The sequence below is a fragment of the Aspergillus costaricaensis genome (genome assembly GCF_003184835.1).
Source record: "Aspergillus costaricaensis CBS 115574 unplaced genomic scaffold BO79scaffold_2, whole genome shotgun sequence".
NCBI classification, from domain to species: Eukaryota; Fungi; Ascomycota; class Eurotiomycetes; order Eurotiales; family Aspergillaceae; genus Aspergillus; species Aspergillus costaricensis.
Window position 1 is genome coordinate 206,286 of NW_020291802.1, and position 24,864 is coordinate 231,149.

Genomic DNA, 24,864 nt, shown 5'->3' on the forward strand with positions numbered 1-24,864 from the left:
CACTGTAGATATACTTTACCATACCTACCTTTTCTATCCTTCTATCCATCAATCTTCTGCCCACGGCCAAAGTGGGCGTCGCCATCCTGTCTTCCCTTCCGGGCACCCGTTTTCTTTTCCTTTCTTCGTCTCTCCGCTTTCATCGCTCCGCAGCTGGTCCTGCTTCATCCTTTGCTGCTGCTGCTACTACCTTCCCCTCTTTGCGACTCTCGCTTGCTGCTGCTGCTGCTCCTCTTTCTTCTCCGTCCCCGCCCTTCCTCTTTCTTTCCCGCCGCTCCTACTCGAGCAAGAAGAAGAAAGCATCCAAGTCCAAAATGCCCCCCAAGAAGGCCGTCGTTCAAGAAAAGGTCCTACTGGGCCGTCCAGGAAATAACCTGAAGAGTGGTATCGTATGTGAGCATTGACCCCACCATACACTATGTGTTTTTTTTTTTTCTGCCCCTCCCAGCCTCCTCCCTTTTCGTCTTTTTTTTTTACCCTTTTGTTTTTTTTTCCAGACTCCCTCGCTTGTTTCCTTTCCCCCCTATAAATATCTTCCTTTTCCTTTTACTTTTTCTTCTTTCTCTTCTCCTTCCTTCTCAACATGCAATCACCACACACAATGTAATTGCCAAAGAAGGGAAATAATAATGTTTATTCTCTCCTCTCTAGGTTGGTCTCGCCAACGTCGGCAAGTCCACGCTCTTCCAGGCCATTACCAAGTCGTCTCTTGGTAACCCCGCCAACTTCCCCTATGCTACCATTGACCCCGAAGAGGCTCGTGTCATTGTCCCCGATGACCGCTTCGACTGGCTGTGCGAGCACTACAAGCCCAAGTCTCAGGTTCCCGCCAACTTGACCGTCTATGATATCGCCGGTCTGACCCGTGGTGCCTCCACCGGTGCCGGTCTCGGTAACGCTTTCTTGTCGCACATCCGTGCCGTCGATGCTATCTTCCAGGTCGTTCGTTGCTTCGATGATGCCGAGATTATCCACGTCGAGGGTGACGTCGACCCCATCCGTGATCTGACCATCATCAGCGAGGAGCTGCGTATCAAGGATATCGAGTTCGTCGAGAAGGCTCTCGAGAACCTTCAGAAGCAGACCAAGCGTGGTGGTCAGACTCTGGAGATGAAGAAGCTGCGTGAGGAGGAGGCCACCGTCGCCAAGGTGCTCGAGTGGCTCAAGGACGGCAAGGACGTCCGCAAGAACGAGTGGGGTCCCAAGGAGGTACGTTTATTATCATTTTCTTCTATCCTGCACTGCACCTGCACCCCTTTTATGATGAATAAGAGTTTTACTCGAAATAACCCAGCTCGTCGAATGTCTCAAATTTTTTTTCCAACGTAGAGGCATCATGAGATTACGTCCCGTCTGATTTACTTGATTATCATTTATTTTATCATCTGCATCACTGTTTTCGCAACATGCTGATTTGTCTAGGTTGAAACCATCAACCCCCTGATGTTGCTCACTGCCAAGCCGGTTGTCTACCTGGTCAACCTGAGTGAGAAGGACTACATCCGCCAGAAGAACAAGTACCTGCCCAAGGTGTTCGAGTGGATCAAGACCAACTCTCCGGGTGACTCCCTGATCCCCATCTCCGTCTCGTTCGAGGAGCGTCTGACCCGCTTCGAGAGCGATGAGGCTGCTCTGGAGGAGTGCAAGAGCCTGAACACCAAGTCGGCCCTGCCCAAGGTGATTACCACCATGCGTCAGGTGCTGAACCTGGCCAGTTTCTTCACCACCGGTACGGACGAGGTGCGCCAGTGGACCATCCGTAAGGGCATCAAGGCCCCGGCTGCTGCTGGTGTTATCCACACCGACTTTGAGAAGACCTTTATCCAGGCCGTTGTGTACAACTACGCGACTCTGCGTGAGTACGGCGACGAAGGTGCCGTCAAGGCCGCTGGTAAGGTGATGACCAAGGGTAAGGATTACGTTGTGGAGGATGGTGATATTCTGTTGATCAAGGCGGGTGCTGCCCGTGGTTGAACAGCATCTGGTTAAACAGACTGTATAGCCAATACCATTATCATTTCCTTCAACTTGATGTTTCATTGTAGTAGTCATAACCAGTAAGCAGTGATCAAGTAAACCGTAATTCATAGCCATACTCTGTAGTTCATACTCTACGTAGTACATATAGCAGACCTGCAGCTAGCTACCCCACCGACCACGTGACATCCCCCGCAACAGATCTGCGTGAAGATTGCGATAGCCTCCGAGTTCACAACATACACCACACCACCAGCAAGATGTTTAAAAAGGAGTGAGTAGATGCAGCTATCAGAATACGTCCACCTACCCAGTCTACCCAATATTCCCACCACACCCCTCTTCCCAGCTAATCCCTCACTACCAATCCTCACCACAATCCTCCTCCCCACCACCATCACAAGCAAAGCTAACAAAGAGTACCAGTATCCCCCCGAGCAACCGCTCAAAAGTCAAATCCTCCGTGCAGCGCGGCCTCCGCCAACGGTTCCTAGACACATACCCAGGCTTCGAACCCTACATTGAAGAAGTCCTACCGAAGAAGGCCCAACTGGATGCCGTGAAGCTGTACGCTCCCCATACCTCCCTCCACAACACACAAACCCAACCACAGATATACTAACCCCTCCCCCCTCCCCCCTCCTCCCGGAGGGAAGGGGAATACAAACAGACCAGAAAGATCCACCCTCTACACCCACGAAAACACCCCCTTATTCTACCAACCGCTCGACGGCCCACCCATCCCACACCTGAAACTCATCCACGCCTACCCGGACGCGCTTCCCACGATCCAGATCGACCGGGGAGCTATTCGGTTTGTTTTGTCGGGTGCGGCGCTCATGGCGCCGGGGTTGACGAGTGCTGGGGGACGGTTGCCGGATGTGGAGAGTGGGGAGAAGGAGATTAAGGCCGGGGAGGTGGTTGCTGTTAAGGCCGAGGGGAAGGAGACGGTTTGTCTGGTGGGCGTGTTGAAGGTGGGCACGGAGGAGATTAAGAAGGTCGGGAAGGGGGTCGTGCTTGATGAGGGGCATTTTCTTGGGGATGGGTTGTGGAGGTATCATCTTGATTAATTGGTATTTCCCCGAAGGGGATTTGGGGAGGGGGGTGTTTGGGGAGTATGGGAGGGGGAGAGGGGGTTATACCAGTTTGATTGGGGTTGGGGTTGGGGTTGAGGTGTGGCTATGATATGACTTTTTATTATTATGTTTGTATGTGAATGAAAGTAAAAGTGTCTATGTCTTCTGTTCTGTTGCTGTTTCTTGTATGTGGTATTATGTACACTTGTATAAGGTTAGGCATGGCGGTCTGATTCAGGTCGCGGGGACAATGATGTCGGTGATAGTGATGACCATGATGGCGTGCGGATCGCCAGTCCTAGCCCCTTCACGCTCGTTCCTGATCCGTTCAGCCCCGTCCCTGGGAGATTACCATCTCTCAATCCCGCGCGCGTCACGGCCCGTTGCAGCATATCGCCTGATCCGTCGAGTGCTATCAAAAACCGAGCCAGCTCTGCACACAGCTCCCAGTCGTTCTTCCGCGATGCGAGGTACATCAGACGGACGACATAGTCCTCGATAGGCGAGTCGTGGTCGTCGTCTTCGTCCTCGAATGCCTGCAGCACTAGGAGATAGCCTACTGCTGTTTTGAGCGAGTTGAGCTTGAGTGCCTGCTCGAACAGATCCTTCGGGGGAGGAAGGTACGTAAACAGGGTGCGCCAGGATCGAAGTTCTGTTTTCCGCGTGCACTGTACGACAATGTCTAGGTATACGGTGGCGGGTAGGGATGCTTGGAGGAACGATATGACCGTCGGGAGGAGGGGGCTGTGTTTCTGTGATGGGTCGTCGGTCTTGCTGTCCTTGCTGGCGTTGTCGACCTCGTCGTCGAGGACGTGGTGCAGCAGGACTTCTAGGGCGTGTGGAAAGTAGGAGAGGTGGGAGAAATGCTGACATAACGACAGTGCTGCTGGCATGTCGCCATGTGTCAGGCTATGTTGGAGGAAGTATGGAAGGAATAGGTGTGTCTATACAGTCAGCAGCAGTCTTGAAGACCAGAGGACAACTTACTCGGATGGCAAATTTCAGCACGGAGAACGTGACATCGCGGCGCTGGGTCATTTCTGCCTCCACTCCCAGCACGATGCCCTTATTCAGTAGAACTGACAGAGGGTAAAAGTCTAGCGGTACCTCGAGCGGTTTCGCTACGTCTTCCCGGTGCAGCACATCCTGCACATCGCTCCATGAAAGGAGTTCTTTCCCGCAGAACGTCCACAGCGAGTCCCGTAGCGACAGGTTACTGTGATACATGTTCAATGCCATCTCTGCTGCTGGACTAGCTGGGACTGACTCGTCCACCGATGGCGCAAAGTTGAAGGACAACTGGTCCCTCATCAGAATGTAGTACTCGACTTCGTGCGATACCACACGCATGTCGTACTTTAGCTCTCCAGTCTCCGACGTCGATGGCTGCAGCAGAACCAAGTTGCCGTCGACCAACAAGAGCACTGATGCAACCTTGACATCCTGTGATGGATCGCCATTACCTACTGCAGTCAGTAAACGTAACCACCCAGAAGCAGCACACTTACGCATCTGATCCTCAGGCAAGATCCAGCTGATCGCTCGCACGCGGGTCGGTGCCCGCACGATGCCATGAAAAGCAATCTGACCAACCGGGACTAGCGTTATTCGGGAGTGTGCAGAGTTGATGATATAATGGTAGAGGATATTATCATAGGTATAGACAAGAAGGGAGTCTTCGCCCGATGGTCCAATGAAGACAACAGGCGAAGGAAGGTATTCTATATGCAATATCGTGTGGTTGTTCAAGGGACTCTCTCGGGAGTAGAGCCGAAGCTGACAACAATTAGTACTTGGCGTACACTCATCTCTGTTAACTCACCTCATAAGATCCATCGTTGTCGATGGCAGCAATCAAAATGTGTCCGTACCAGCACATGCCGCCTCTGACGGCAAACGAATTCTCAATCTTGGGGTCCTCAAACACTCGCCAGCGGCCGCTGTTCACGCTATAGTGTGCAAGTCCACGCCGGCCAGCAATGGCTACGTACCTCCCGTCCTGCGAGACGACGCTGGAGCGAATGGGCCACTGGGAATGCAGATAGGATGGCGGGTACTGCGCATGGTGCCAGAGTGAATCCTTACCCGAGATGGTCATGAGATCGGGTAGATCGTGGCCGCGGTAGAGAATAATCTCCGTCCCGGTCTGCAAGAGACCCCGGGCCAGGTTCGCAGAAGAGTAGCAGCCTGTCAAAGCGCTGCGAGCGGTTTCGAGTATCCACAATCGACGATCATTCTGACCCGTAAGGATGATTTCAGCTCCCCCGCCTATCCAGCAGCCGTGAGATACCCCAGTCACCCAGTCCTCATCGTTCGACTTGGCAAGAGTCCGATCTGCCGTGAAGCTGGTCCCACCGGGCTTGCCAAACACACTCCATGTCGTCCATCCACGCTCATAGCCTGCAAAGAGGCAATAGCCGTCGGGCGAATAGGACATGAACGACAGATTACCAGTTGTAGCAAGGGAAGCTGGTAGTTGAAGCCGATGCGAGAGAGGAAGATTCCCCATGTAGTCCTTAGCCGTGTATACCAGAATATCGCCGTTTGCGCAGTTGACAGTAAGAAGCGAGAAGCGGGCATTGACCGCAACCTTCATGGCTTTCGTGCCCTCATCCTCAGGATTGTGGAAGCAATGTCCTTGGAATAGCTTCTTGGGAGTCTCCGAATCCGTTGTGCCTTCCGGAGTGCGCTGGACGGCATACGCCTGACCTTCGTTGGTAATCCATACTAGCAGATTGATAGCTCGGTCATACACCATATCCGTAATAGATGTGCGCTTGGACACACCCAGGATACGGCTCAGAAGCTCAGACTGGGTCTGTGAGCCGTCTGCATCAGGCATCCACCGAATGCACTGAATGGCAGCCGGCTTCACCGTGGCGACGACGAGTTCATTGTCCAACGCAAGGGCTTTCGCAATGCCCGACTCTATCTTGATCGCCATTCTAAAGCGAATGCTGACATCTCGAATCCCAGTGGCCTCTTCCTCGGCTGTTAAGCGCGCAAGCTGCTGACGGCGAGTCGAACTGGTTTGATCGAAGTGGTGTTGATACACACGAGTGGTAGGGCCCACAGCAATCGTATACGTCAAAAGGTATCCATTCAGCGTCTGAGCAACGAGAATGGTCGAATCCGGGTGCATCAGGAGAGCTACATTAGGCCCATAGTTCTCCAGGGAAGACGCGGACCGAGCAACCGCAGCTACAACAGCGGTGGGCTAACTGCCAGTCAACATGCGCATCTTACAGGTTTTCAAGAATAGGAACCTACTCTAGTCTGCCATATAGCAATTGATGAATCAGTCATCGTCGCAAACATGAACCCACTCCTGGAAACGCAAAGCCCCGTAATGGGCTCATCCGCCCAGGCCGAGTCCGTCGTCCCCGTCGGTTTGTCGGCTTCATTTTCTCTCAACGACAAGCCCTGCTCCGCAGAGCTCTCGTATTCTATTGAATCATCATCTTCGGAGATTGTAACCGGGATTGCAGGGCCATTGATCGCATAGACCCGGGGAACTCCGTTGGGCCAGTACATGGCTCGACACAGGCGCGAGAGTCACGGAGTATATCAACAAGTTCACATCGAGTCATCTTCGTCGGACGCGGAAATCTTAAACCGTCGGAGTCGGGACAGATGCGATCCCGCGAGTACCGACCATATCCACCCAAGAGTCTCACTGACAGCGATGGATGAAGATGACGGTTGGGGACGTGGATATGGATTGGATCCAGCTCGGGAGCACGGGGTATCACGTGCAGGGAAGCTCCGGTGACAAACAGGCCAAACAGCCTGCAAGCCCCCGCATCCAATTTCCCCCCGCGACGCCTTTGCTTTGCTCGTGATAAGACATTTCCGTTCTCTGTGATACCCCCTTATACCTCACACAATGGTAAGATTGATTTTTTGCGCAGCCGGTCATTCTGTAGCTATGATTAGAACCTAACTTCCCTCTCTCTAGGCTCCCACAGAGTCCAAGAAGCGCCTCGCGCTCGCCATCATTGACTTCCTCGGTGCCAGCTTGAAGGATGGCACCCTGACCGCCGACGATGCCGAATCCATCGAGATCGCCCAGTCCTGTATCGCCGATACCTTCAAGGTTGATCCCTCCAACGAGGCTGCTGTGAAGGATGCCGTGGGTGGACAGTCTCTGGCCAGCATCTACAGTGTCTACGAGAAGCTTCGCAACAAGCCCACCGGCGACTCTGCCAAGTCTGCCGAAAGCCAGAAGCCCGCGGCTGGCGCTCCAACCCCCGAGTCCGATAAGCTGAAGTCCGAGGGTAACGGTGCCATGGCCCGCAAGGACTACACCACCGCTATCGATCTCTACACCCAGGCTCTGGCTATTGCTCCCTCGAACCCTATCTACCTCTCCAACCGGGCTGCTGCCTATTCCGCGGCTGGACAGCACGAGAAGGCGGCCGAGGATGCCGAGCTCGCCACTGCTGTTGACCCCAAGTACTCCAAGGCCTGGAGCCGTCTGGGACTGGCTCGTTTCGACCTGGCTGATTACCACGGTGCCAAGGAGGCCTACGAGAAGGGTATTGAGGCCGAGGGCAACGGTGGTAGTGAGGCCATGAAGCGGGGTCTGGAGACTACTAAGCGCAAGATCGAGGAGGCTAAGCGTAGCACCGAGCCTCCCGCTGATGCTGTTGATGATGCTGCTGGTGCTTCCCGTGGTGGTGGCGGTATGCCCGATCTCTCTTCCCTTGCTAGCATGCTCGGAGGTGGAGGTGGCGGCGGCGGCGGTATGCCCGACCTCAGCTCCATCATGAGCAACCCTATGTTCGCCAGCATGGCCCAGAACCTGATGAGCAACCCTGACATGCTCAACAACCTCATGAGCAACCCCCAGCTGAGACAGATGGCTGAGAACTACGGTCGTGGCGGTGGTATGCCCGACATGTCCTCTTTGATGAGTGACCCCAACATTGCCGATATGTAAGTGACATGGCATACCTGGTCTACTGCATTGCAACTAACATGTATCTCCCAGGGCTCGGAACATGATGGGCGGTGGTGCCGGACGTGGAAACCAGTAAACGGGATATCCTATATGTGTTAGTGTTTCGGAGCTTTATTTGTTCATTTCATCAAAAACCATTGTCGCGCTCTCGATCTCGTATACGTGCAATGTATGATCATCTTAATTATGGAAGCGAATAGACACACCGCTATACTTGTCTGACAAATCTGTCTTGTTATGAGGAACATATTTCTTCGTTTCACAGCTGTATTTACAAAAACTCATAATGATCCACTTCATGTCGCCAGATTCAGGCCACATAACACCTAGACTCGCTTATCAAAACCACCAGAGAGGCCTAACGGCCACTCAACATAAAGGAACAAGACAACAAGCACTGAGCCAATGCAAAGATTTCATCAGAAGAGTGGAGGGTGAGGTTGCAAAGCGAGTAAACATGACTCCCGAAACGCCCGAATGGAAGCACAAGGCCCACTGCGCAGATGTATATATATGATATACTCTTTTAGCGGACGCCAGTGAAGCTGGGTCGGAGTCCAGCAGAGGGTGAGTGAGGATATCACAAAAGTGGGAGAAGGATGGTAAGAACGGCGCCCAGCGAGATTAATCAAGTTACTATCACAGACGGTTCCATGAAGCGCCAGTTCCGCCTGGTCTCTATTTTAACAAAAATCAATATTGTACAGTCGGATGATATCAAAACAATCGAGAAGAGAATAGAGGCATGTCATAGACCAAAATCAAGCAGGTGTTGTGATCGTTGAGCGTCGAGGTAGGCGAGGGAGGTGTAAGAAGGATATTTCGAATGGCTTAGATGTAGTCACGAGCGGCCTTCTGCAGCTCAATCAATCTCCAACCCCGGGTCTCCGGGTTGTTGACATCCTCGGGTATCCGTGTCAGACCGATGGCGTAGGTGACCAGCTGGACCTTGTCCTCCATGCCGGCAGCCAGCTCGCCCGTCTTCACGTTCTTGTAAACGTGAACCTCCTGGGAGCGGCAAGTCACAACGAACACGGGGATGTCGCCGGGCTCCAGCATGCGGGCGTGGGAAACATCAACGCCACGGACATCGAGGATACGGCCATCCGACTTGAGGCCGGCAGTAGTGTACTGCTGGGCAAGAGCAGCGTAGACATGGAACTGAGCATCGGAGAGCCACAGCTTCAGGGTCTCAACGTCTCCCTTGACGTAGGCGTCAAGCACTTCGGGCAGGATGTATTCACGCATCTCTCTAAGGAAGGCTTCCATCTGGAAGTTGGGGTCCATCTCACGGAACTTCTTGATGACACGAGCGGTCTCGTTCTCGGCGAAGAAACCAGCAACACGGTCGGAAATGCTGCGCGCGGTGCTGATCAAGGGGTTCTCCGACTCCTCGTAGGACTCCTTAAGGGTGAAGAGCTTCTGCATCATAGGGTTGGAGTCCTTAAAGTCGCGCCACGATTCCTTCCAGGCAGAGTCCTTGTGGAGGGTAACGTGGGTTCCGGCACTAGAGTGGATAACTGTTAGAGAGATCTGTGACATAATTTACTGAACATGACTCACTTGGGATCCTCAACCATCGGCTCGACATGGCGACCAGCCTTGAGCTCAGCCTCTTCACGCAGCTTGCGCTGCTTCCGACGCTCCTCCTTCTCGATGTAACCACCGTAGCGGGAGCTGCTACCATCATCGATGGCATTCTTCACACCACCCACGGCACTCTTGTAAGCCTCGGTTTCTCTGACAGGTCTTGTGACCTTCTCAATACCAGAGCCAGTGACGTTGACACCCTTTCTGATACCCTTGACAACAGGAGTGTTCCAGGTCCATGCGGCGCTAGTGCCAATGGCCTTTCCGGTGGTCTTAATGGCAGTCGCAGTCTTGGAGGTGGCGGCTCCAGAGGCGGCTTCATAAGCGGCACGAGCCTTCTTGATGTTCTCGTTCTCGGAGAACTGGTGAGCAGACGAAGCAAGAGCCTTTGTCGACTCATTCCACTCCTTCGAAGCCTTGAACTCCGTCTGGAGAGTCTCTCTGAACACCTGCCAGGGAGTCTTGTCACCATGGGGCGGCGGCGGAGGCGCATCCTTCTTTCCTTCCTTCTTGGACTCCCCTTCGCTCTTCTCCTCTTTCTCCTGGTTGGGCTCTTCCGACTGCTTCTCCTGCTTTTCTTGTTGCTCCTGCTTATCCTTCTGCTGCTGCTGTTGCAAGCGAGGGGCGACGACGTGGAAGGATCTGGTCAGAGGGAGAGCAGCGAACGGGGAAACGAGTTGAGAAACGGGACGGTCCGCGCGCTGGCTGTTCAAGAGGGTGTTTCGTGATGTAGCGTAAGAGCAGGACTGAATCAAAGAGCGCTGGGACACAGCAGCGGTCATCAGAGTCGGCACCTGAGACCGTAGGGTGGCCGCCCGCGCGGTGACCGACATCCTGGTAGCCGAGATCATGCTATGCGACTATTAAAACAAGAACCGAATTAAAGCCAAGGAAAGAGATAAGATCGGCGTGTTCGCCAACCCCGAAGATAAGGTGGAAGGACTGAGTTGAGGTTGAGGTTGAAGGGGGGAGGTGGATGAGGAAGAGCGAGGAAGCGATGTCGGCAGCTGGTGTCAGAACGAGCGAGAAGGGAAAAAAGTTGAGATGCTGGACGCCAAGCCCGTCGAAAATTCGGCCCTTTTCCGCCGCCCTGTCGTTCCGGCCCAGACTTGCGCCGCATCTTCGACTTGGAGCCACCTCCGGCTATTTGCAATCACGACAATTTCCATTGTCTGTCCGGAGTTGATTTTCATCTTGCTCCGCGTTCAATTCCGTTGGCTGGTATAACGGCCACGTTCGGTCCTTTCACCCGCCACCTAGCCGTATCTCCCCGACATCCTCCTCGATTGACGACACCGCAAAGATGAACTCGACATTCGTTACTGCCCTGTCGAGGGCTCTGCCTACCGTTGGCCGCTCGTGTCAGATCCGTGCCCCTGCTTTCCGTCTTACGAGACCCTTCTCATCGACTCCCGCAATTCTCGAAAGCGCAAAGGAGAAGACCCGTCAAATCGAGAGAGAGATTTTGAACACCCCTGCGGAGAAGCAACCCGCCCAAGAGAATGCGTCATTCTCTGCGATCACCAAGATGATGCAGGGCGAGAAGGTTCGCTCAAACCAGGGTGTGAGTCGTGACTACTCCCGGATGGCCGAGAGCCTGGAAGCAGAGTTGATCAACCAGCCGTATGCCGATCGGTCTCCTCCTTACCACCTACATGTCTACTGCCACAAGCACAACACCATCATGACATTGACACGGCCGAATGGAGACCCAATGTTGGCTAAGAGCTGCGGTCACCTTGGATTCCGCAAGTCTAAGCGTTCGGGTTACGAAGCCGCCCACCAGCTGGCGTCGCACGTCTTTGGCCAGATACAAGAAAGGGGTTTTTTGTTGGAAATCAAGCGCTTGGAAATCATCTTCCGTGATTTCGGACAAGGCCGTGAGGCTGTCACCAAGGTTTTGCTCGGTAACGAAGGAAGGAACATCCGCGGCTTGGTTTGTCGGGTGACGGACTCCACCAGACTCAAGTTTGGTGGTTCGAGAAGCCCCAGGGTTCGCCGTCTTGGTTAAGGGGGTGCATTCTGTTGACGAAGTTTGTTATGTCGTTCTGACGCGGGTAGAAGTGCTTTGCTAGAACGTCTGGGACAAGAACATGGGCATGCTTTCATGATACCTGATGATGGGATGGGATTGATCAGAGATGCCCCGGAATAGGTTCTTCTCAGTCCAACCATATGGCGACCCTACAACTGTATCAACTGAACCGTTCTTGTTGGGTGGCAATAGTTCGGGCAATGGTTCAGGGTTCAGGGTCCAGCTCCTTTTCTCTATTTGTATACTAGCCAGCCTGTTCCCGGCATATATGGGATTATTTTTTTTTAGGATGCGAGTTTCTACGGGTGCAATGTATATCAATTCAAAGTTTCTCCTAGCAAGAATGTTATGAATGAAGGCGTGTAGTTGGGCAATTTGTCTTGGAAATCTCCATAAAGGCGAGGCAGGCTGAGATCTAGGCCGACCCAAAGGGGGATAGCGCGAGGAGCTCCCAGGACTGCCACTCCGAAAGCTGTTGGCTGAGATCCCCCTCTTGTCCTCAACAACTCCCTCACTCTCACTCGTCGTTCAGCTTATGCTTCTAGCCTGTCCATCGTGACGTTAACTTCTGTCTCTTCCGACTGGTTCTTTGCGCTTGCTTCCTAAGCTCTTTCGTTGAGACTGCACTGTATCCGATTACCTGCGGGCGCATGCGCCGGAGCTGCTCCTCTGCGACGATCGAGCAGCGGATCCCCCCCTTCGAGACCGGTCTAGACGGCTTCATGAGTGCCTGTGATTCTGTGTTGGGCCGTCGTCCAAGACCGTTTGGATGCACCCTCTAAATCCCTTCCTCCGTGCCTTCTTCCGAAGCACAGTTCCGGGGCAGTGTATACCCACCGAGAATCATGTATGTCCCGCCAACTCTATCGGCTCCGGTCTGAGCCCAGCTTCTGACATGCCCACTTTAGGTCCTCCTAGTACCTGTCACGGAATCGCTGGTCGGCTCGCGCGACCGCGAGTCATCCCTCTACTACTCCGATCTCGTCGTATCCGAAGAATTCTTGGGAAGCCATACCTTGCGAATACCAGTGTCCACCGGGGCCGGCGGGGGAAAGGATGACTCAAATATACGGGATAGCCGGGGCAAAGCCAAGCAAGTGACGACGGTAAACGGGCGCACGGTTATTATCAAGGAGAATTCGGTGTACAGTAACAAAGGTGGGAAGGCATCCGGCTAGTCTCCTGAGTGGCACATGCGCTGACCCTTGTATTTAGGCTTCAAGTCCCTGAGCCAAGCCCAGCTGTTATCCGATGCGCTGTACTACAATAACAGCAACGACTCTCAACCATGGCTGATCTACTACATCTCACGGCCGTTGATCGGCTCATTCGACCCCGGAAAGATCGTCACTGCTGTAGTGCCGGGCATGTTACCAAAGCGCGATATCATAGGTAACGGCATGAAGTCTAGCGAGTCCGTTTCGTCGCCACCGAAGAAGGAGATCAAGACATTTGGAGAACTCCTCGCGCACTTCCCGATGATTGCCCGGCAGATGCAACCTGGATTGGAGAGATTGTTCAAGGAATTTGGAAAGGAGCTGGGGAAACCGTTGCCACCTCCGCCGTCCCGTTCGCCCCTCATATTCGACGAATACGAACGGAAGCAGAACAACAACGAGATAACCGCCGACGAATCTGCTTCTATCCGTAGTTCAGCTTCTCGCAATAGGGAGGGCCTACCCTTCAACTCCGAAGAGTACTTCGAGGATGACGAGGATCTGATGCGTCGAAGTCTGGAGACAGCTGTTACTGCCGCAATTGACTTGTTTCGTTTAGTGGATAAGCAGCAGCTGTCTTTTCTAGGTGCCACCACCGATCTAACGGGACCGTTGGTGGAAAGGCTCATCGAGCGCTACGTCGCTGAGCAGGTGCACGAATCTCTTCTATTCCCTCGTCTTTGCAGTTTCCGCCAGCCAGAAGACGCAGAGCTAGACTCTAGGATTCGTTATATGGAAAACATCGACATCTCGCAAGTGGGCATAGTTGTCGATGGTGGACGAGAGGGTAAACGCGAATTGCTACAGCGCATTGGGAGGGCAGTGGAAGAGTTCCGCAAAATGCTAGACGCCAAGTGCCCCCACGACATGTTGAGCACTCTACTTCAGACAATTAAGCTCCTGTCTTATCCTGGGAATTACGATAGAGCGGGGTCTCTTGCATCAGAAAAGCAATACGCGCCGGTAACGATCAACGCTGATATTCTGGTTTCATTGCTGCTGGTTGTGGTCATCAGATCCCAAGTGAAGAACCTGCAGGCAAGGCTGATGTACATGCAACATTTCATATACATCGACGATGTTGACAGTGGTGAAATGGGCTATGCGCTGAGCACTCTCGAAGCTGTTCTTACCTACCTGGTGACTGATTCCGCGGGCCTCCGGCGAGCCAGTATTCGGAACAGGCGCTTATGGAATGCAACTAAAGGCGGACGTGTCGTGGACATGAAAGCCATATTAGAGCCAAATGGCGATCAGGAGTCGCTAGACGAAGTCCCATGTGAGCCCGAAGAAAGAACTGTTGCGTTTCGGACGCATGACGAGGATAATCTATGTCAAAGTCCACATGAGCCCTTGCTTTTGCAGGATGCACCGTTCGAAATGAATATTCCTAGTGGGACAGCGCATGATGAAGAACCCTCTGAGCCACCTCCCCTTTCTCATGTGTTTCCTTTCCAGACGTGGACGAACACGGCCCCTCCGAAAGAGATCCGACGCCCTGTGAAGAAGGTTTCCATGGATGTCCGCAGCCTGTCTGAATCATCTGGGATATCTTTGGCTTCCCGGACAACGGGAATGGGCTCCATTTCAAGCGCAATTGAGGGGGACAGTTCAATTGAGACATTGACAAAAACGCAAGATCCTGCAGGCGATTCGATTCCGATGATGGCCGTAGAGTGCCGCCAGCCAGACGCCTTGAAATACCTGCTGAGCCTTCAAGATTACTATCCGCTGGCGGATATTCTCGAGGACACAAATACAAATGGGACAACATTACTTAGTGCTGCTGTTCAGCTTGCTCATGTCGAAATGGTGGACATTCTATTGAACTTCCTATTCAGTTCAACGGATAAACACACCATTGCATCGTACCTACAGAAGTCAGACATGCATGGGCGCACGGTTGCACACTACCTCTTCAGCACGCCATCGGTAATGCATAGGTTGGAAGGACTGCTGCCGTGGTGTCAACGCGACAAGCATGGTCAGACGCCACTTTTCGCTCTATGCAGGTCTTACGATCACCCGGACTACAACTCGATGGTGAAAGAAGCACTCACGGCCGCCCAAATTGCCCAAGGTGATGGCAAGCCCTTGCGCCTCGATAATCATGTCGACTCTAGAGGCAATACATTGTTGCATATCGTTAGCGATCCGGAAATTACCATCCGCCTCTTGCAAGAATGTGACTGTGATCCAAATGCAACAAATGATAAAAGGTTCACTCCTCTCATGATGGCCAGCAAGTACGGCCGCATCGATCAGGTCAGGATCCTTTTCATGGACCCCAGAGTTGATGTTCACCTGAAAGAAAGCCGTGGTTTGACTGCTGTCGAACTTGCTAAAGATGATGAAGTGCGCAATCGCATTGACGATCTCATCCTTCTCTCTAACCCTCCGTCAGCCTATGACGAGCAGTCTGGTCGTGTCACGACGGTGGTGCGCTCATACTTTGTTGAGGATGCGACAGTGCGCTTTGTTCTCAAGTCCGGTGCCCCGAACCCAACCATCAACTCAGCAGAGTCCCGTCCTGCGTCAGGGACAACCTTCACAGTCACCACATGCCGTCGCACGTTCTCTGACTTCGAGAACCTTGCCAGGTGCCTGTCCATCGAGCATCCGGCTTCCTATATGCCGTCTCTGTCCGACTTCCGTAGCCCTTTCCAGATTCACTCCAAACCGTCCCGCTCTGTGCTCCATGACATGCAAGAGAAGCTCGACAGGTTCCTCAAGGTCTTGCTCACGCATCCAACTTTCGCCACTCACGAGATGCTGTGGGAGTTCTTTCTGGTTCCCGAACTGCAGCCCGAGATGATGGCAGACCGCTCGCAGCGCAAAGCCCAGGTTCTCACGGAGTCCATCAACGACGACTACGAACCCGTCACACCCGAAGGCATGCGCGAGACAGAGCAATTCGTCTCTCACGCCCAGGACATGGTCCGCGCCGTCCACGTTAACACTCGCAGTCTGCTTCGTCGCGGCCACGCTCTCCAAAACTCTGCATCCGACATTGCAGACGCCGTGGCCCTCTGTGCCTCCGTTGTCTCAACCCTCAAGGAACCGACCAACGCTCTACCAGCCTCCTATGTCGACGCGTTCACCCGCTATGCAACCCATCTCTCCACTTCATCTTCCGACTCTTCTCCTCTCCTTCAATTCCTCACGGCCCTGACCTCAATCGACAACACCACAACCGCCATCCTAGCATCCCTCTCTCGTCCCATCTCCCTTATAAACAACCTATCATCCACAAACAGAAACCTCTCCCGCAACCGCTCATCACTCGTATCCTCCTCCCTCCCCCGGAAATTCAACATCAATTTCCCAGGACTCGAAGAATCCCGCCAAAAGTCCGTCCGTGACCTCGAAACCAAGATCCAGGACTCCGAACTCCAGATCGCCCGTCTCTCCCGCGAAATCACATGGAATAAGGATGTGGTTGTCGGCGAACTAGCAGGCTGGACCACCTGGCGCGAGAAAGTCGGACGAGATGCCATCCGCTCCTTCGTCCGGGCAACCTTAGTCCGAGAACGCGAACGAGGGAAGCGCCTAGAGCGGTGTTTACGTGGAGTGCGTGAGATGCGATAGATCTGTTTACTTTCATTCATTTATCCATTCACTCTGTTGTATCATCCTATTATTATCTACAAATCATGCATGTACGGCGGTGCGGTGTATTTGCTTTTTTTCTTCCTCCTTCAATTGAGTGCGTTTTGCTTTACTCTATTCACCTGGTATCTTTCATTTCATCATTCCGGTCCTGTTATAAATGGCAAGCTCTGTAGACTTATTATTGATTGATTGATTGATTGACCGGTGTTGTGTGTGCTGTGTTGCCATTTATGATCTTGGTCTGCTCTTTGACGTTGTGTTGTGTTGTGTTGGTTGGTCTGGTCGCTTGTCACTCGGCTTGTGATGCGTCTAGAGGATTGCTTAGCTGCGTTGTTAACCTAACCTATATTCATATATTACTAATATAAATCCGACGATGTGATGATATGCGTGGTTTGTTTTGTAGGAGAGTGGTGGCTTGTTTAAGCACTAAAGCAGTGCCGATTGGCTTTCTCTTAAGCTGGGTACTAGTTATTATGGATGATCTCTTTGCTTTGGGAGCGTACTAGATGGCTAAGGCGGATGATGCTTGCTGCCAGTTTTGGATATATTATATCATGTTTTGGTCTTTTGCTTTACCTTAGCTTTTCCAAATATTTGGATTACACTGGTTCTGGATGGGAAAGTTGGGAAATGGACCTGTATTCAGTAACTTTTGGCTATTGAGAAGGTGCATGGCCTCCTATTACTTCAATCTCGAAGAGCAAAAAGGCCCCGTACAGCTGTTTGTATCATGACGAGAATAACAATTCTATAGAGACAGAAAGGAAAAAAGAAAGAAGACAAAAAGTCCCTGACTTCCAATTCCGGCTTGGAAAATACAACTTCAAGTCGGATGTGACTAGACAAAACACGTACCCAATAAGCACACCATCCCATAGTCCTGTGGATCAAAAGGAGAAAAGAGGCGACATTGTTCTTTGGATTGCTGGAAGTTTAAACAAGCTGTTTCCACCAGCGGAGTCACGCTTGCTGCTCGACGGTACATTACCGCCCTCATGTTCAACGTTCAAAGAAGTCCGCTCCAGGCCGTAGGCTGGGTCTGTGTGGTGTATCATCGGCTTCACCGAGAATGCCCTCAAGGGTGACGGGACGACAACGATTGATCTGGCCTTCGAGCCATGACGTTCGTGGCGGGAACGTTTTAACGCGCTGACTGGACGTTCAGGTATCGCGTTCAACTCGGTTGTAGAGCCTGCATCTCCCAGGGTAGAGCTGGGCGAGTCGAGCGTAACGGTAGAGACGCTATTGCTCGTGTGATAAGCTCTTGTCACGGAAGGACCGTCTTGTTCAATGAGATAGGTCGAAGATGGCGAGCGACTCCTACTGAACATCAAAGTCTCTCGGCTTATCTGCTTGCTGCTCGTCGCAGTCATTTTGTGGCCTTCCTCGAGCAAGGTGAGAGCAGAGTATCCGGAGTTTGCATAATCATGCTTTTCACGTTTGTGTCGCTCCCAGCTTCTTTTAGCCTTCTTGATGGATAGGATAGCTAAGAAAGTCAAAGCCATTACTGTGACGGCTGTAAATATGCACGCGGCAGCAATGGAGCTTTTCTGGTAGCTCCAATGCGGTATCCAATTCCGATTCATATACTCTGGTCTCCGAGGACTTGCATGTAGGTTTACCTGAGATTTCCCAGCCTGTGCTGCACCGTCCTCATTTGTAGCCATTTCCTGCGATGAAGTGTTTGAACGAGTTGCAAGCTGGGAGTCTCTGGCATAATCAAGACCATCAAGAACAGTGTCTAGCCGGTGTTTGACGACCTCACTGTTCCTGTTCCACAAGTGCATGCCCCTATAGCCTCTGTTTAGCGGGCTATAGGTGCTTTCCAATATCCCGGCAGATGTTCGTGACTGCTGCCCCACAGCCCTTCTGGATGTGGTAGTGGCCCTTGAGGGCACAATAGAAGCTAACAGCATCGGGAAAGCGGGGCTGTGAAGCAAACAGCTGTGTAGTTTGCCGGTTTTCTTTCGGTGCAGGCAAGAAAGTCTAAGAATGGGATGCGTGGTGTCTATAAAGATCGAAGGTGCAATACAACTGTTCGATGACGGTAGCTTGTATATTGATAATCGCTGCCATTAGAGCAAATGCGTCGAGTCAGTATCATGTCAGAGATATTCCAGAGAATAGAAGGATAAGTGATCTGTCCACTGTAGCATGGCTCAAATGATACCGGCGGATAATGGAGGCAACTGCTCAGAGAAACATGACTGGGTTGTGGTTTCCTATATTCAAGTATAAATGTCACGGAATCTAAGGTAGTTAGCATAATAGCGCCTGAAACTGGTATTTCTCTAATGGCAGTACTAGTAGTGAGGAGCTTCTCATTAAGTTCTCAAATTAGTACTATGTGCTAGTATGATGTTATTCAAGTACTAGGTAAAAGTCGAGTGAACGATCAATATAGATGTTGATATATATATTGGCGATATATTCTGCCTTTTGGGGCAGTGGGTACGGACACCACCTGGAATCAGTACAAATTCCTGACACACTGAAGTACTGCAGCTAAATTGTATGATTGATGATATGACCCTCCTTAATGGAGACTTAAACCCAATAGTGAAGCCATCAACAAATCCCATTCATCACTTCGCATGTGACATGCCGCCCTCCCAATCGCGCTAATCCCGAAACAGATCGACGTCATCAGCACCGCCACACCAAGCCCCATTCCACCGGCATGATGTCATCGCCAGGGTCCCAATGTAACTAAAAGTATATATAAGTAATGAAGGGTTCCTGTCAGGCTTATCTTCCATTTTCAAACCCAGACTAATCTATCTCCACTTACTTTTTCTATTACACAAAATAATTAAGAATTTCTCTCGACTTCGAAGATACAAAGCAAACTTCAACCATGCCTCTTGTCGTCCCCGGAATCAACAACACCTCTGGTGGTGCCAGCCAAGAGGAGTGGCTCAACAAGCTGGCGGGGAAGAAACTCACTGAGTCGTCGAGCGATGTGACTGTATGACTCTCTTCCTTCTTTCCGAACTAAATGTTGCTGTCTCTTGTGTGTGTATGGGACCTTTTGACTGATGCTAACGTATGGCGTAATCTAGTCATTCGCGAAGAAGGACCTTCCCCAGCAACATCGTGTTCTTAAGCCTGGTGATGCTAAGACAATGGATATGAGGCCAGAGCGGTTAGTTTGCCCCTGTTGTTATATGTATACTGTCCTCATGCTAATGGATTCGTGTCTTAGGATGAACATCCACTTGGGTGACGATGGCACTGTTCATGATGTGACCTTTGGTTAGAGGGTGATACTTGATGTCTGGATTACGACTTATAAAGATGTGATGTGACTTGTTACGATATTATGGGACGATATTTTATATGTACTATTCTGAGAGGGATCTATTGAAATAATGTTGTTTTTTATAGTGTGATATTCTACATCTGCTTGAGTGATGTAGTCTTCCATTCCACCGAAGCATCAACATACTGTGATATGAACCGAAGAACAATATAGCATTCTATCAGACGGCACGGTGTAACCTATCCCTTTAGTAAACTTCAGTAGCAATTTACGCCAGCTTCCATCTCAGCAACGTCAAAGAATGCTTCGGGAACACAAATTGTCCCTTCGCCTCCCCTGTACTCTCAGTCACAACGACCTCCTCTTTGCCATTCATATTACAAGCCTGGACACTCTCTCCAGTAACAGTAAAGATTGAGATTGGCCCAGACGGCCCATCAATGTTGCTCGTGATATCCTTTTCCTCGTGAATATTGACCACCGCAACATTCACATACCCATCCTCACCGAGGGTAGCGCTAACATCCAACCAAGGCGTATCTTTGACTCCGCGCACCCACTTGGGAGAAGTCTCCCCTTCATACGAAGCACAAGATAGATGCACACTGATAGTCCATCCCCGCATATACTTCGAGAACAGGTACAAAGGCCAATAAGTTGTCTGCTTAGTGATGCCGTCCTTGCTTGTCATGAGTGGGGAGATGACATTAACGCTCTGCGCGATGCATGCCATGCCCAGGTCTTTGCTTTTCCTGACAAATACATTTAAGTAAACGGCGACTGCTAATGCGTCGGAGAGAGTGTAGGACTCTTCTGCACCCTTGCTGCCCTCTGCACGAATGGGATCCCAGACGTTCCATTCATCGAAGCAAATGGTGGGACGATGTTGGTCTGGTGGAACTCCGTTCTCGATTCGGGCGAGGTCGATCAGAGATGAGGTGATTTCGATGGCACGCTCTGCGGCTAGTGGGGCGGTGACATTGGGGAGATGGGAGGGAGAGCTTGTGTATAGATGGATGCTGTGCATGTCGATGAGAGGTACGGTGCTGGTAGAAAGAGGGGAGTGTGCTGGAAGCAGGCATTGCTTAAGGGTGTAGTAGTCCCATGAAGCTGTGCCGTCTTGTCCACAGAGGACCAAGATCAAGCTGGGATCAAGGAGCTTCAAGGCTATTCACCGTATCAGTAGGTGTTTATGAGTAGAGCAACGGATGGCTTACCCTTGGCCCATTGATAGGCTTTGTGAGCATATGCTTCCTTGGTCATCTGTTCGACCTGCCAGGGACCCCAAGTCTCGTTGCCCAGGGCCCAGTATTTGACCTGGAGCATGAATGAGTACATAGGAAGCCCGGGGCATAGGGGATCATACATTGTATGGCTCCTCGCGACCATTCTTCCGCCGAAGGTTAGCATAGTATGTATCTTTAGTGCCGTTACAGTACTCGACCCACGCCAGCGCTATCCCAGAGCCCATTAGCAATGTGCCATATATAGAGTTAAAATAAGTTACCTTCGTCAAGAGTACCTGGCTATACGTCAGCGCTTGTGCTTCAAGTAGGACGGATCACATTACCAGTTCCAAAGTTCAGGCAGAAGTAGGGCTCAGTGCCTAGGACTTCACACCATTTCAGGAATTCATCAGTGCCGAACTGGTTGGTCTCTGTTCCCAGCCATGCCAGCTCAGGTCTATAGAAGCAGTGAGATTAGCCTTACAACATCAGTAAGAATGAAAGAAAGGTATTTACTATCCCAGGAGGGAATTAACAGCAACGAAGTCAAAGCACATGTACGAGACATATGTGGAGGGATTAATGATCATGTGGACATACCTAGCAGGCCGTTTCTCCTTCGGCCCAACCCCATCGATCCAATGATAAGTCGCCATGAAGTTTCCACCGGGGTAACGGACGACAGGAATGTTGAGCTCCCTCAGAGCTTCAAGGACATCCTTCCTGAAACCATTCTCGTCTGACAGTGGATTGCCTGGATCATAGATGCCCCCATAAATGCACCTGCCCATGTGCCTAACAATACGTGAGCTCACTGCTAAGTTGCCCAAAGGGCAAATGAGTCTTGATCAGTAGGCCTACTCTGTAAACCCCGCGTAAATATTCGGATTGATCTTGGAAAGACGCCTCTCTGGGTGGATGGAAATACTAGGCGCATCCTGGTCACTAAGCTTGGTGAAGGTGGTCATGGCGCGAATAATTTGACAAGGTTCCAAGTAGGGTAAGTAATAACCTAATCTGAATTGGTATAGAGGAAATCAAGACGGTAAACTCTACCAGAGAGGATTTGTCGAAAGCCAGTACGATGGCAGACTAGCAACAGATATTAATGTGCGGGAGCTATTACCTGGAGTCCCGCATAAATCGGGGAAATCCCCTGCGGGGTGATTCCAGACCTGCGACTGACTCTCGTGTGCACCACGCGATGATGGTCTGTTAGGGCGCCGGGAGTGGATGAGATGCATGGTGCTCTTACGCCGTTGGCTTGGGGATCAAGCCGAGGCAACGCCACGGCAATATTCCATCAATCAGCACGCTTGTCAGACGGGAATCTTTTCTTGGTTCAGAAACCGTGCATACTGATACCATTCCCGTATCGACAAAGCGTTACTTGGCTTGACCAGGGTAGTCGTTAGCGATAGGTCACGCATGGCATGTTATTCAGTGGCTTCGGTTGTGTTGGATCCTGAGATTCCTACAACACGATCCTAAATGGCTTCCTCGCCGACGGCCTCGTTTAAATCTCAATTAACCGAGATGCGCATGTCCTTTTCATGGAATATGAGGTTAATACGGCCATAGAATGGCTATACACGTGGAATGCGCGGCTCAATCTCCAGATGTTCTTAAATGGCCGAGGGTCCTGTACCCCAGATTTGGTCTCCGCATTTCTGTCGTTTAGCTCGGCTTAGTGATCTGAGACACTAAAGCTTTAGGAGCGCTTTCTACCATCATGCGTCTCTCTCCAGCATGGTATCAAGTCAGTCAACCTTCTGATTAACTGCTAAGATGTATGGACTAACTGAGTTTCCAGTTCCTAGTAGGCGTTTTCGCCTCGCTGGGTTCATTCTTGTATGGATGTGTGTATACTCTTCTTCCTTGCTGTGGATCCACTGGGCCTAACACTAGTCTCCGCAGATGATCTCGGTGTGATCGCTGAAGTCATCGCCTGCGGGTCGTTCATATCCAGATTCAATTTGAATGACACTCAATCGTGAGTCGCTAGTTCCTGGTATGTTGAAGTGCTCTGACATTTCCTAGTGGACTTGTGGTGTCCATGTTCACTGCAGGTGCTTTCTTTGGTGCAGCGTTTGCAGGCCCTAGTGGTGACAAGCTAGGCCGACGATGGACCATTACTGTCGGTTGTGTTCTCTTCTGCCTCGGAGGTGGTCTTCAGACTGGAGCACGAACTGTTGCCTTCCTCTATAGCGGAAGGTTCTTTGCCGGCCTGGGGTATGCTACTCTATGCTCAGCGACCGTTCAAAACCATGGGTTAATCTGTTTGCAGGGTCGGTTTCCTTACTATGATTATCCCTCTTTACCAGGCCGAGATCTGCCATCCGGACATTCGTGGTCGTGTCACTGCTCTACAGCAATTCATGCTAGGAGTTGGGTCTTTATGTGCTGCTTGGATCTCGTACGGCACATATATCGGATTCTCCGAAACCAATGACACACAATGGCAGCTACCCCTTGGACTGCAGATTGCACCAGCGGTATTCCTGGGACTTTTAATCATGCTTTTCCCTGAGGTACGCAATGTCTCGTCGTCAACCTGCTTTCATACTGACAAGGAATAGTCACCACGATGGCTCATTGACCACGGCCAGACCGAGAAAGGCCTGAAGACATTGGCAATGCTTCATGCGCATGGCAACGAAGAGGATCCCTGGGTCCGTGCGGAATTTAATCAGATCCAAGAAAGTATTGTCTTTGAGCATGAGCACGAGGCCAAGTCCTACAAGGAACTTTTTACATCACGGTCGTCCTTCCGTCGCCTGTTCCTTTGTTGCGCATTGCAGGCATCCGTACAGATGACCGGCGTGTCTGCAATCCAGTGAGTACTCCCTCAATTTTTTATTAATAATAACCCCAAAGACTCACCAGTCATCTGCTAGATACTACTCTGTGACCATATATGGTCAGATTGGCATTAGCGGCGACAAAACGCTACAATACCAGGCTATCAACTCCATCATCGCCCTTGTAGCTCAGTTCCTCTGCATTCTCTTCATCGACCGAGTCGGTCGCCGCTGGACTCTGATCTGGGGTAACCTAGGAAACATGGTAACATTCATCGTTGCCTGCATCCTGTTAGCGCAGTTCCCCCCAGAAAGCCACAACACCGGAGCCCACTGGGGCTTTATCATCATGACTTGGCTGTACAACTTCTCGTTTTCGTGCACATGCGGCCCTCTCTCCTGGATCATTCCAGCAGAGGTATTCGACACCCGAACGCGGTCGAAGGGCGTTTCGTTGGCTACTATGACATCGTATGCGTTCAACACGATGATTGGGCAGGTGACGCCCATTGCCATGGAGAGTGTGCGCTATCGATACTACTTCCTCTTCATCATCTGCAACTTCACGAATGCGGTGTTCTTCTGGCTGTTGCTTCCTGAGACGAAGAAGTTACCGCTGGAAGAGATGAACTATCTGTTCTCGAATTCTCCGTGGATTGTGGCGGGAAAACGTAAGGAGGATTATGTTCCTCATGATTTACAGCGGAGGCTGGAGGAGGAGGCGGAGAAGAGAGAGGTTTTTGCTACCCACAATGAGGTGAGCTGAGCTGTGGAAACGAAGAGAATCGATGGCCAGCCCATTATGTGTCTTTTGTTTTGATCAGAGGATCGAGTAAGAGGATATGTTCTTACTGGCACCAAATTATATTGATTGCAACGGTAATTGTAGTTCGCACTGGCTTGAGATTAATACACAGCTAAGTGAGCATGGAGAAGTGTAATTCTTGAAGCGAACAGACTCACGTGGCCCTCCTGACCACCTGATGGGAAATGTAACATCAAGTACTGTAAGTATTGGTATTTTAAACTTGATACACATGAATCTCAAGCCTACAAAAATTTAATAACGCCATTGCTGAAAGCTAGCATGTAATATTATAAG

General features: G+C 51.3%; 9 protein-coding genes across 9 annotated transcripts; 5 read left to right on the top strand and 4 right to left on the bottom strand.

The window, feature by feature from the left end:
* Window positions 1-314: 314 nt before the first annotated feature.
* BO79DRAFT_164065 (GTP-binding protein YchF) lies at window positions 315-3,064 on the top strand (the record flags this gene model as incomplete). The annotated part of the gene is made up of 6 exons (XM_025679174.1): window positions 315-389; window positions 652-1,209; window positions 1,423-1,969; window positions 2,209-2,251; window positions 2,404-2,544; window positions 2,648-3,064. The coding sequence occupies 6 exons, from the start codon at window positions 315-317 to the stop codon at window positions 3,045-3,047; spliced, it is 1,764 nt and encodes a 587-aa protein (XP_025544260.1). The 3' UTR covers window positions 3,048-3,064.
* Window positions 3,065-3,213: 149 nt separating this feature from the next.
* BO79DRAFT_284064 (RIC1 family protein) lies at window positions 3,214-6,709 on the bottom strand. Its single transcript, XM_025688210.1, has 5 exons — window positions 6,324-6,709; window positions 4,876-6,270; window positions 4,562-4,829; window positions 4,041-4,516; window positions 3,214-3,997 (listed from the first exon to the last, which is right to left on the bottom strand). The coding sequence occupies exons 1-5, from the start codon at window positions 6,585-6,587 to the stop codon at window positions 3,269-3,271; spliced, it is 3,132 nt and encodes a 1,043-aa protein (XP_025544261.1). The 5' UTR covers window positions 6,588-6,709; the 3' UTR covers window positions 3,214-3,268.
* Window positions 6,710-8,690: 1,981 nt separating this feature from the next.
* Window positions 8,691-10,602, bottom strand: tim44 (protein translocase subunit TIM44). The gene is made up of 2 exons (XM_025684881.1): window positions 9,580-10,602; window positions 8,691-9,523 (listed from the first exon to the last, which is right to left on the bottom strand). Exons 1-2 carry the CDS (start codon window positions 10,455-10,457, stop codon window positions 8,848-8,850), a joined length of 1,554 nt encoding a protein of 517 aa, XP_025544262.1. The 5' UTR covers window positions 10,458-10,602; the 3' UTR covers window positions 8,691-8,847.
* A 136-nt stretch (window positions 10,603-10,738) lies between these two features.
* BO79DRAFT_206432 (mitochondrial 37S ribosomal protein uS11m) lies at window positions 10,739-11,975 on the top strand. Its single transcript, XM_025681970.1, has one exon. The coding sequence runs from the start codon at window positions 10,910-10,912 to the stop codon at window positions 11,615-11,617; it is 708 nt and encodes a 235-aa protein (XP_025544263.1). The 5' UTR covers window positions 10,739-10,909; the 3' UTR covers window positions 11,618-11,975.
* A 181-nt stretch (window positions 11,976-12,156) lies between these two features.
* BO79DRAFT_242171 (putative VPS9 domain protein) lies at window positions 12,157-16,845 on the top strand. Its single transcript, XM_025685186.1, has 3 exons — window positions 12,157-12,488; window positions 12,550-12,799; window positions 12,857-16,845. Exons 1-3 carry the CDS (start codon window positions 12,411-12,413, stop codon window positions 16,444-16,446), a joined length of 3,918 nt encoding a protein of 1,305 aa, XP_025544264.1. The 5' UTR covers window positions 12,157-12,410; the 3' UTR covers window positions 16,447-16,845.
* A 515-nt stretch (window positions 16,846-17,360) lies between these two features.
* On the bottom strand, window positions 17,361-18,260 carry BO79DRAFT_223906 (uncharacterized protein; the record flags this gene model as incomplete). Its single annotated transcript, XM_025683633.1, has 1 exon — window positions 17,361-18,260. One exon carries the CDS (start codon window positions 18,258-18,260, stop codon window positions 17,361-17,363), a length of 900 nt encoding a protein of 299 aa, XP_025544265.1.
* Window positions 18,261-19,239: 979 nt separating this feature from the next.
* On the top strand, window positions 19,240-19,959 carry BO79DRAFT_284068 (uncharacterized protein). The gene is made up of 3 exons (XM_025688211.1): window positions 19,240-19,441; window positions 19,536-19,618; window positions 19,679-19,959. The coding sequence occupies exons 1-3, from the start codon at window positions 19,331-19,333 to the stop codon at window positions 19,731-19,733; spliced, it is 249 nt and encodes an 82-aa protein (XP_025544266.1). The 5' UTR covers window positions 19,240-19,330; the 3' UTR covers window positions 19,734-19,959.
* A 21-nt stretch (window positions 19,960-19,980) lies between these two features.
* On the bottom strand, window positions 19,981-22,012 carry BO79DRAFT_185845 (alpha-N-arabinofuranosidase). The gene is made up of 7 exons (XM_025680430.1): window positions 21,823-22,012; window positions 21,562-21,756; window positions 21,306-21,418; window positions 21,243-21,257; window positions 21,102-21,190; window positions 20,953-21,052; window positions 19,981-20,902 (listed from the first exon to the last, which is right to left on the bottom strand). The coding sequence occupies exons 1-7, from the start codon at window positions 21,927-21,929 to the stop codon at window positions 20,004-20,006; spliced, it is 1,518 nt and encodes a 505-aa protein (XP_025544267.1). The 5' UTR covers window positions 21,930-22,012; the 3' UTR covers window positions 19,981-20,003.
* A 681-nt stretch (window positions 22,013-22,693) lies between these two features.
* On the top strand, window positions 22,694-24,528 carry BO79DRAFT_185847 (sugar porter family MFS transporter; the record flags this gene model as incomplete). Its single annotated transcript, XM_025680431.1, has 7 exons — window positions 22,694-22,720; window positions 22,775-22,820; window positions 22,879-22,954; window positions 23,002-23,193; window positions 23,249-23,492; window positions 23,541-23,797; window positions 23,859-24,528. 7 exons carry the CDS (start codon window positions 22,694-22,696, stop codon window positions 24,526-24,528), a joined length of 1,512 nt encoding a protein of 503 aa, XP_025544268.1.
* Window positions 24,529-24,864: the final 336 nt, after the last annotated feature.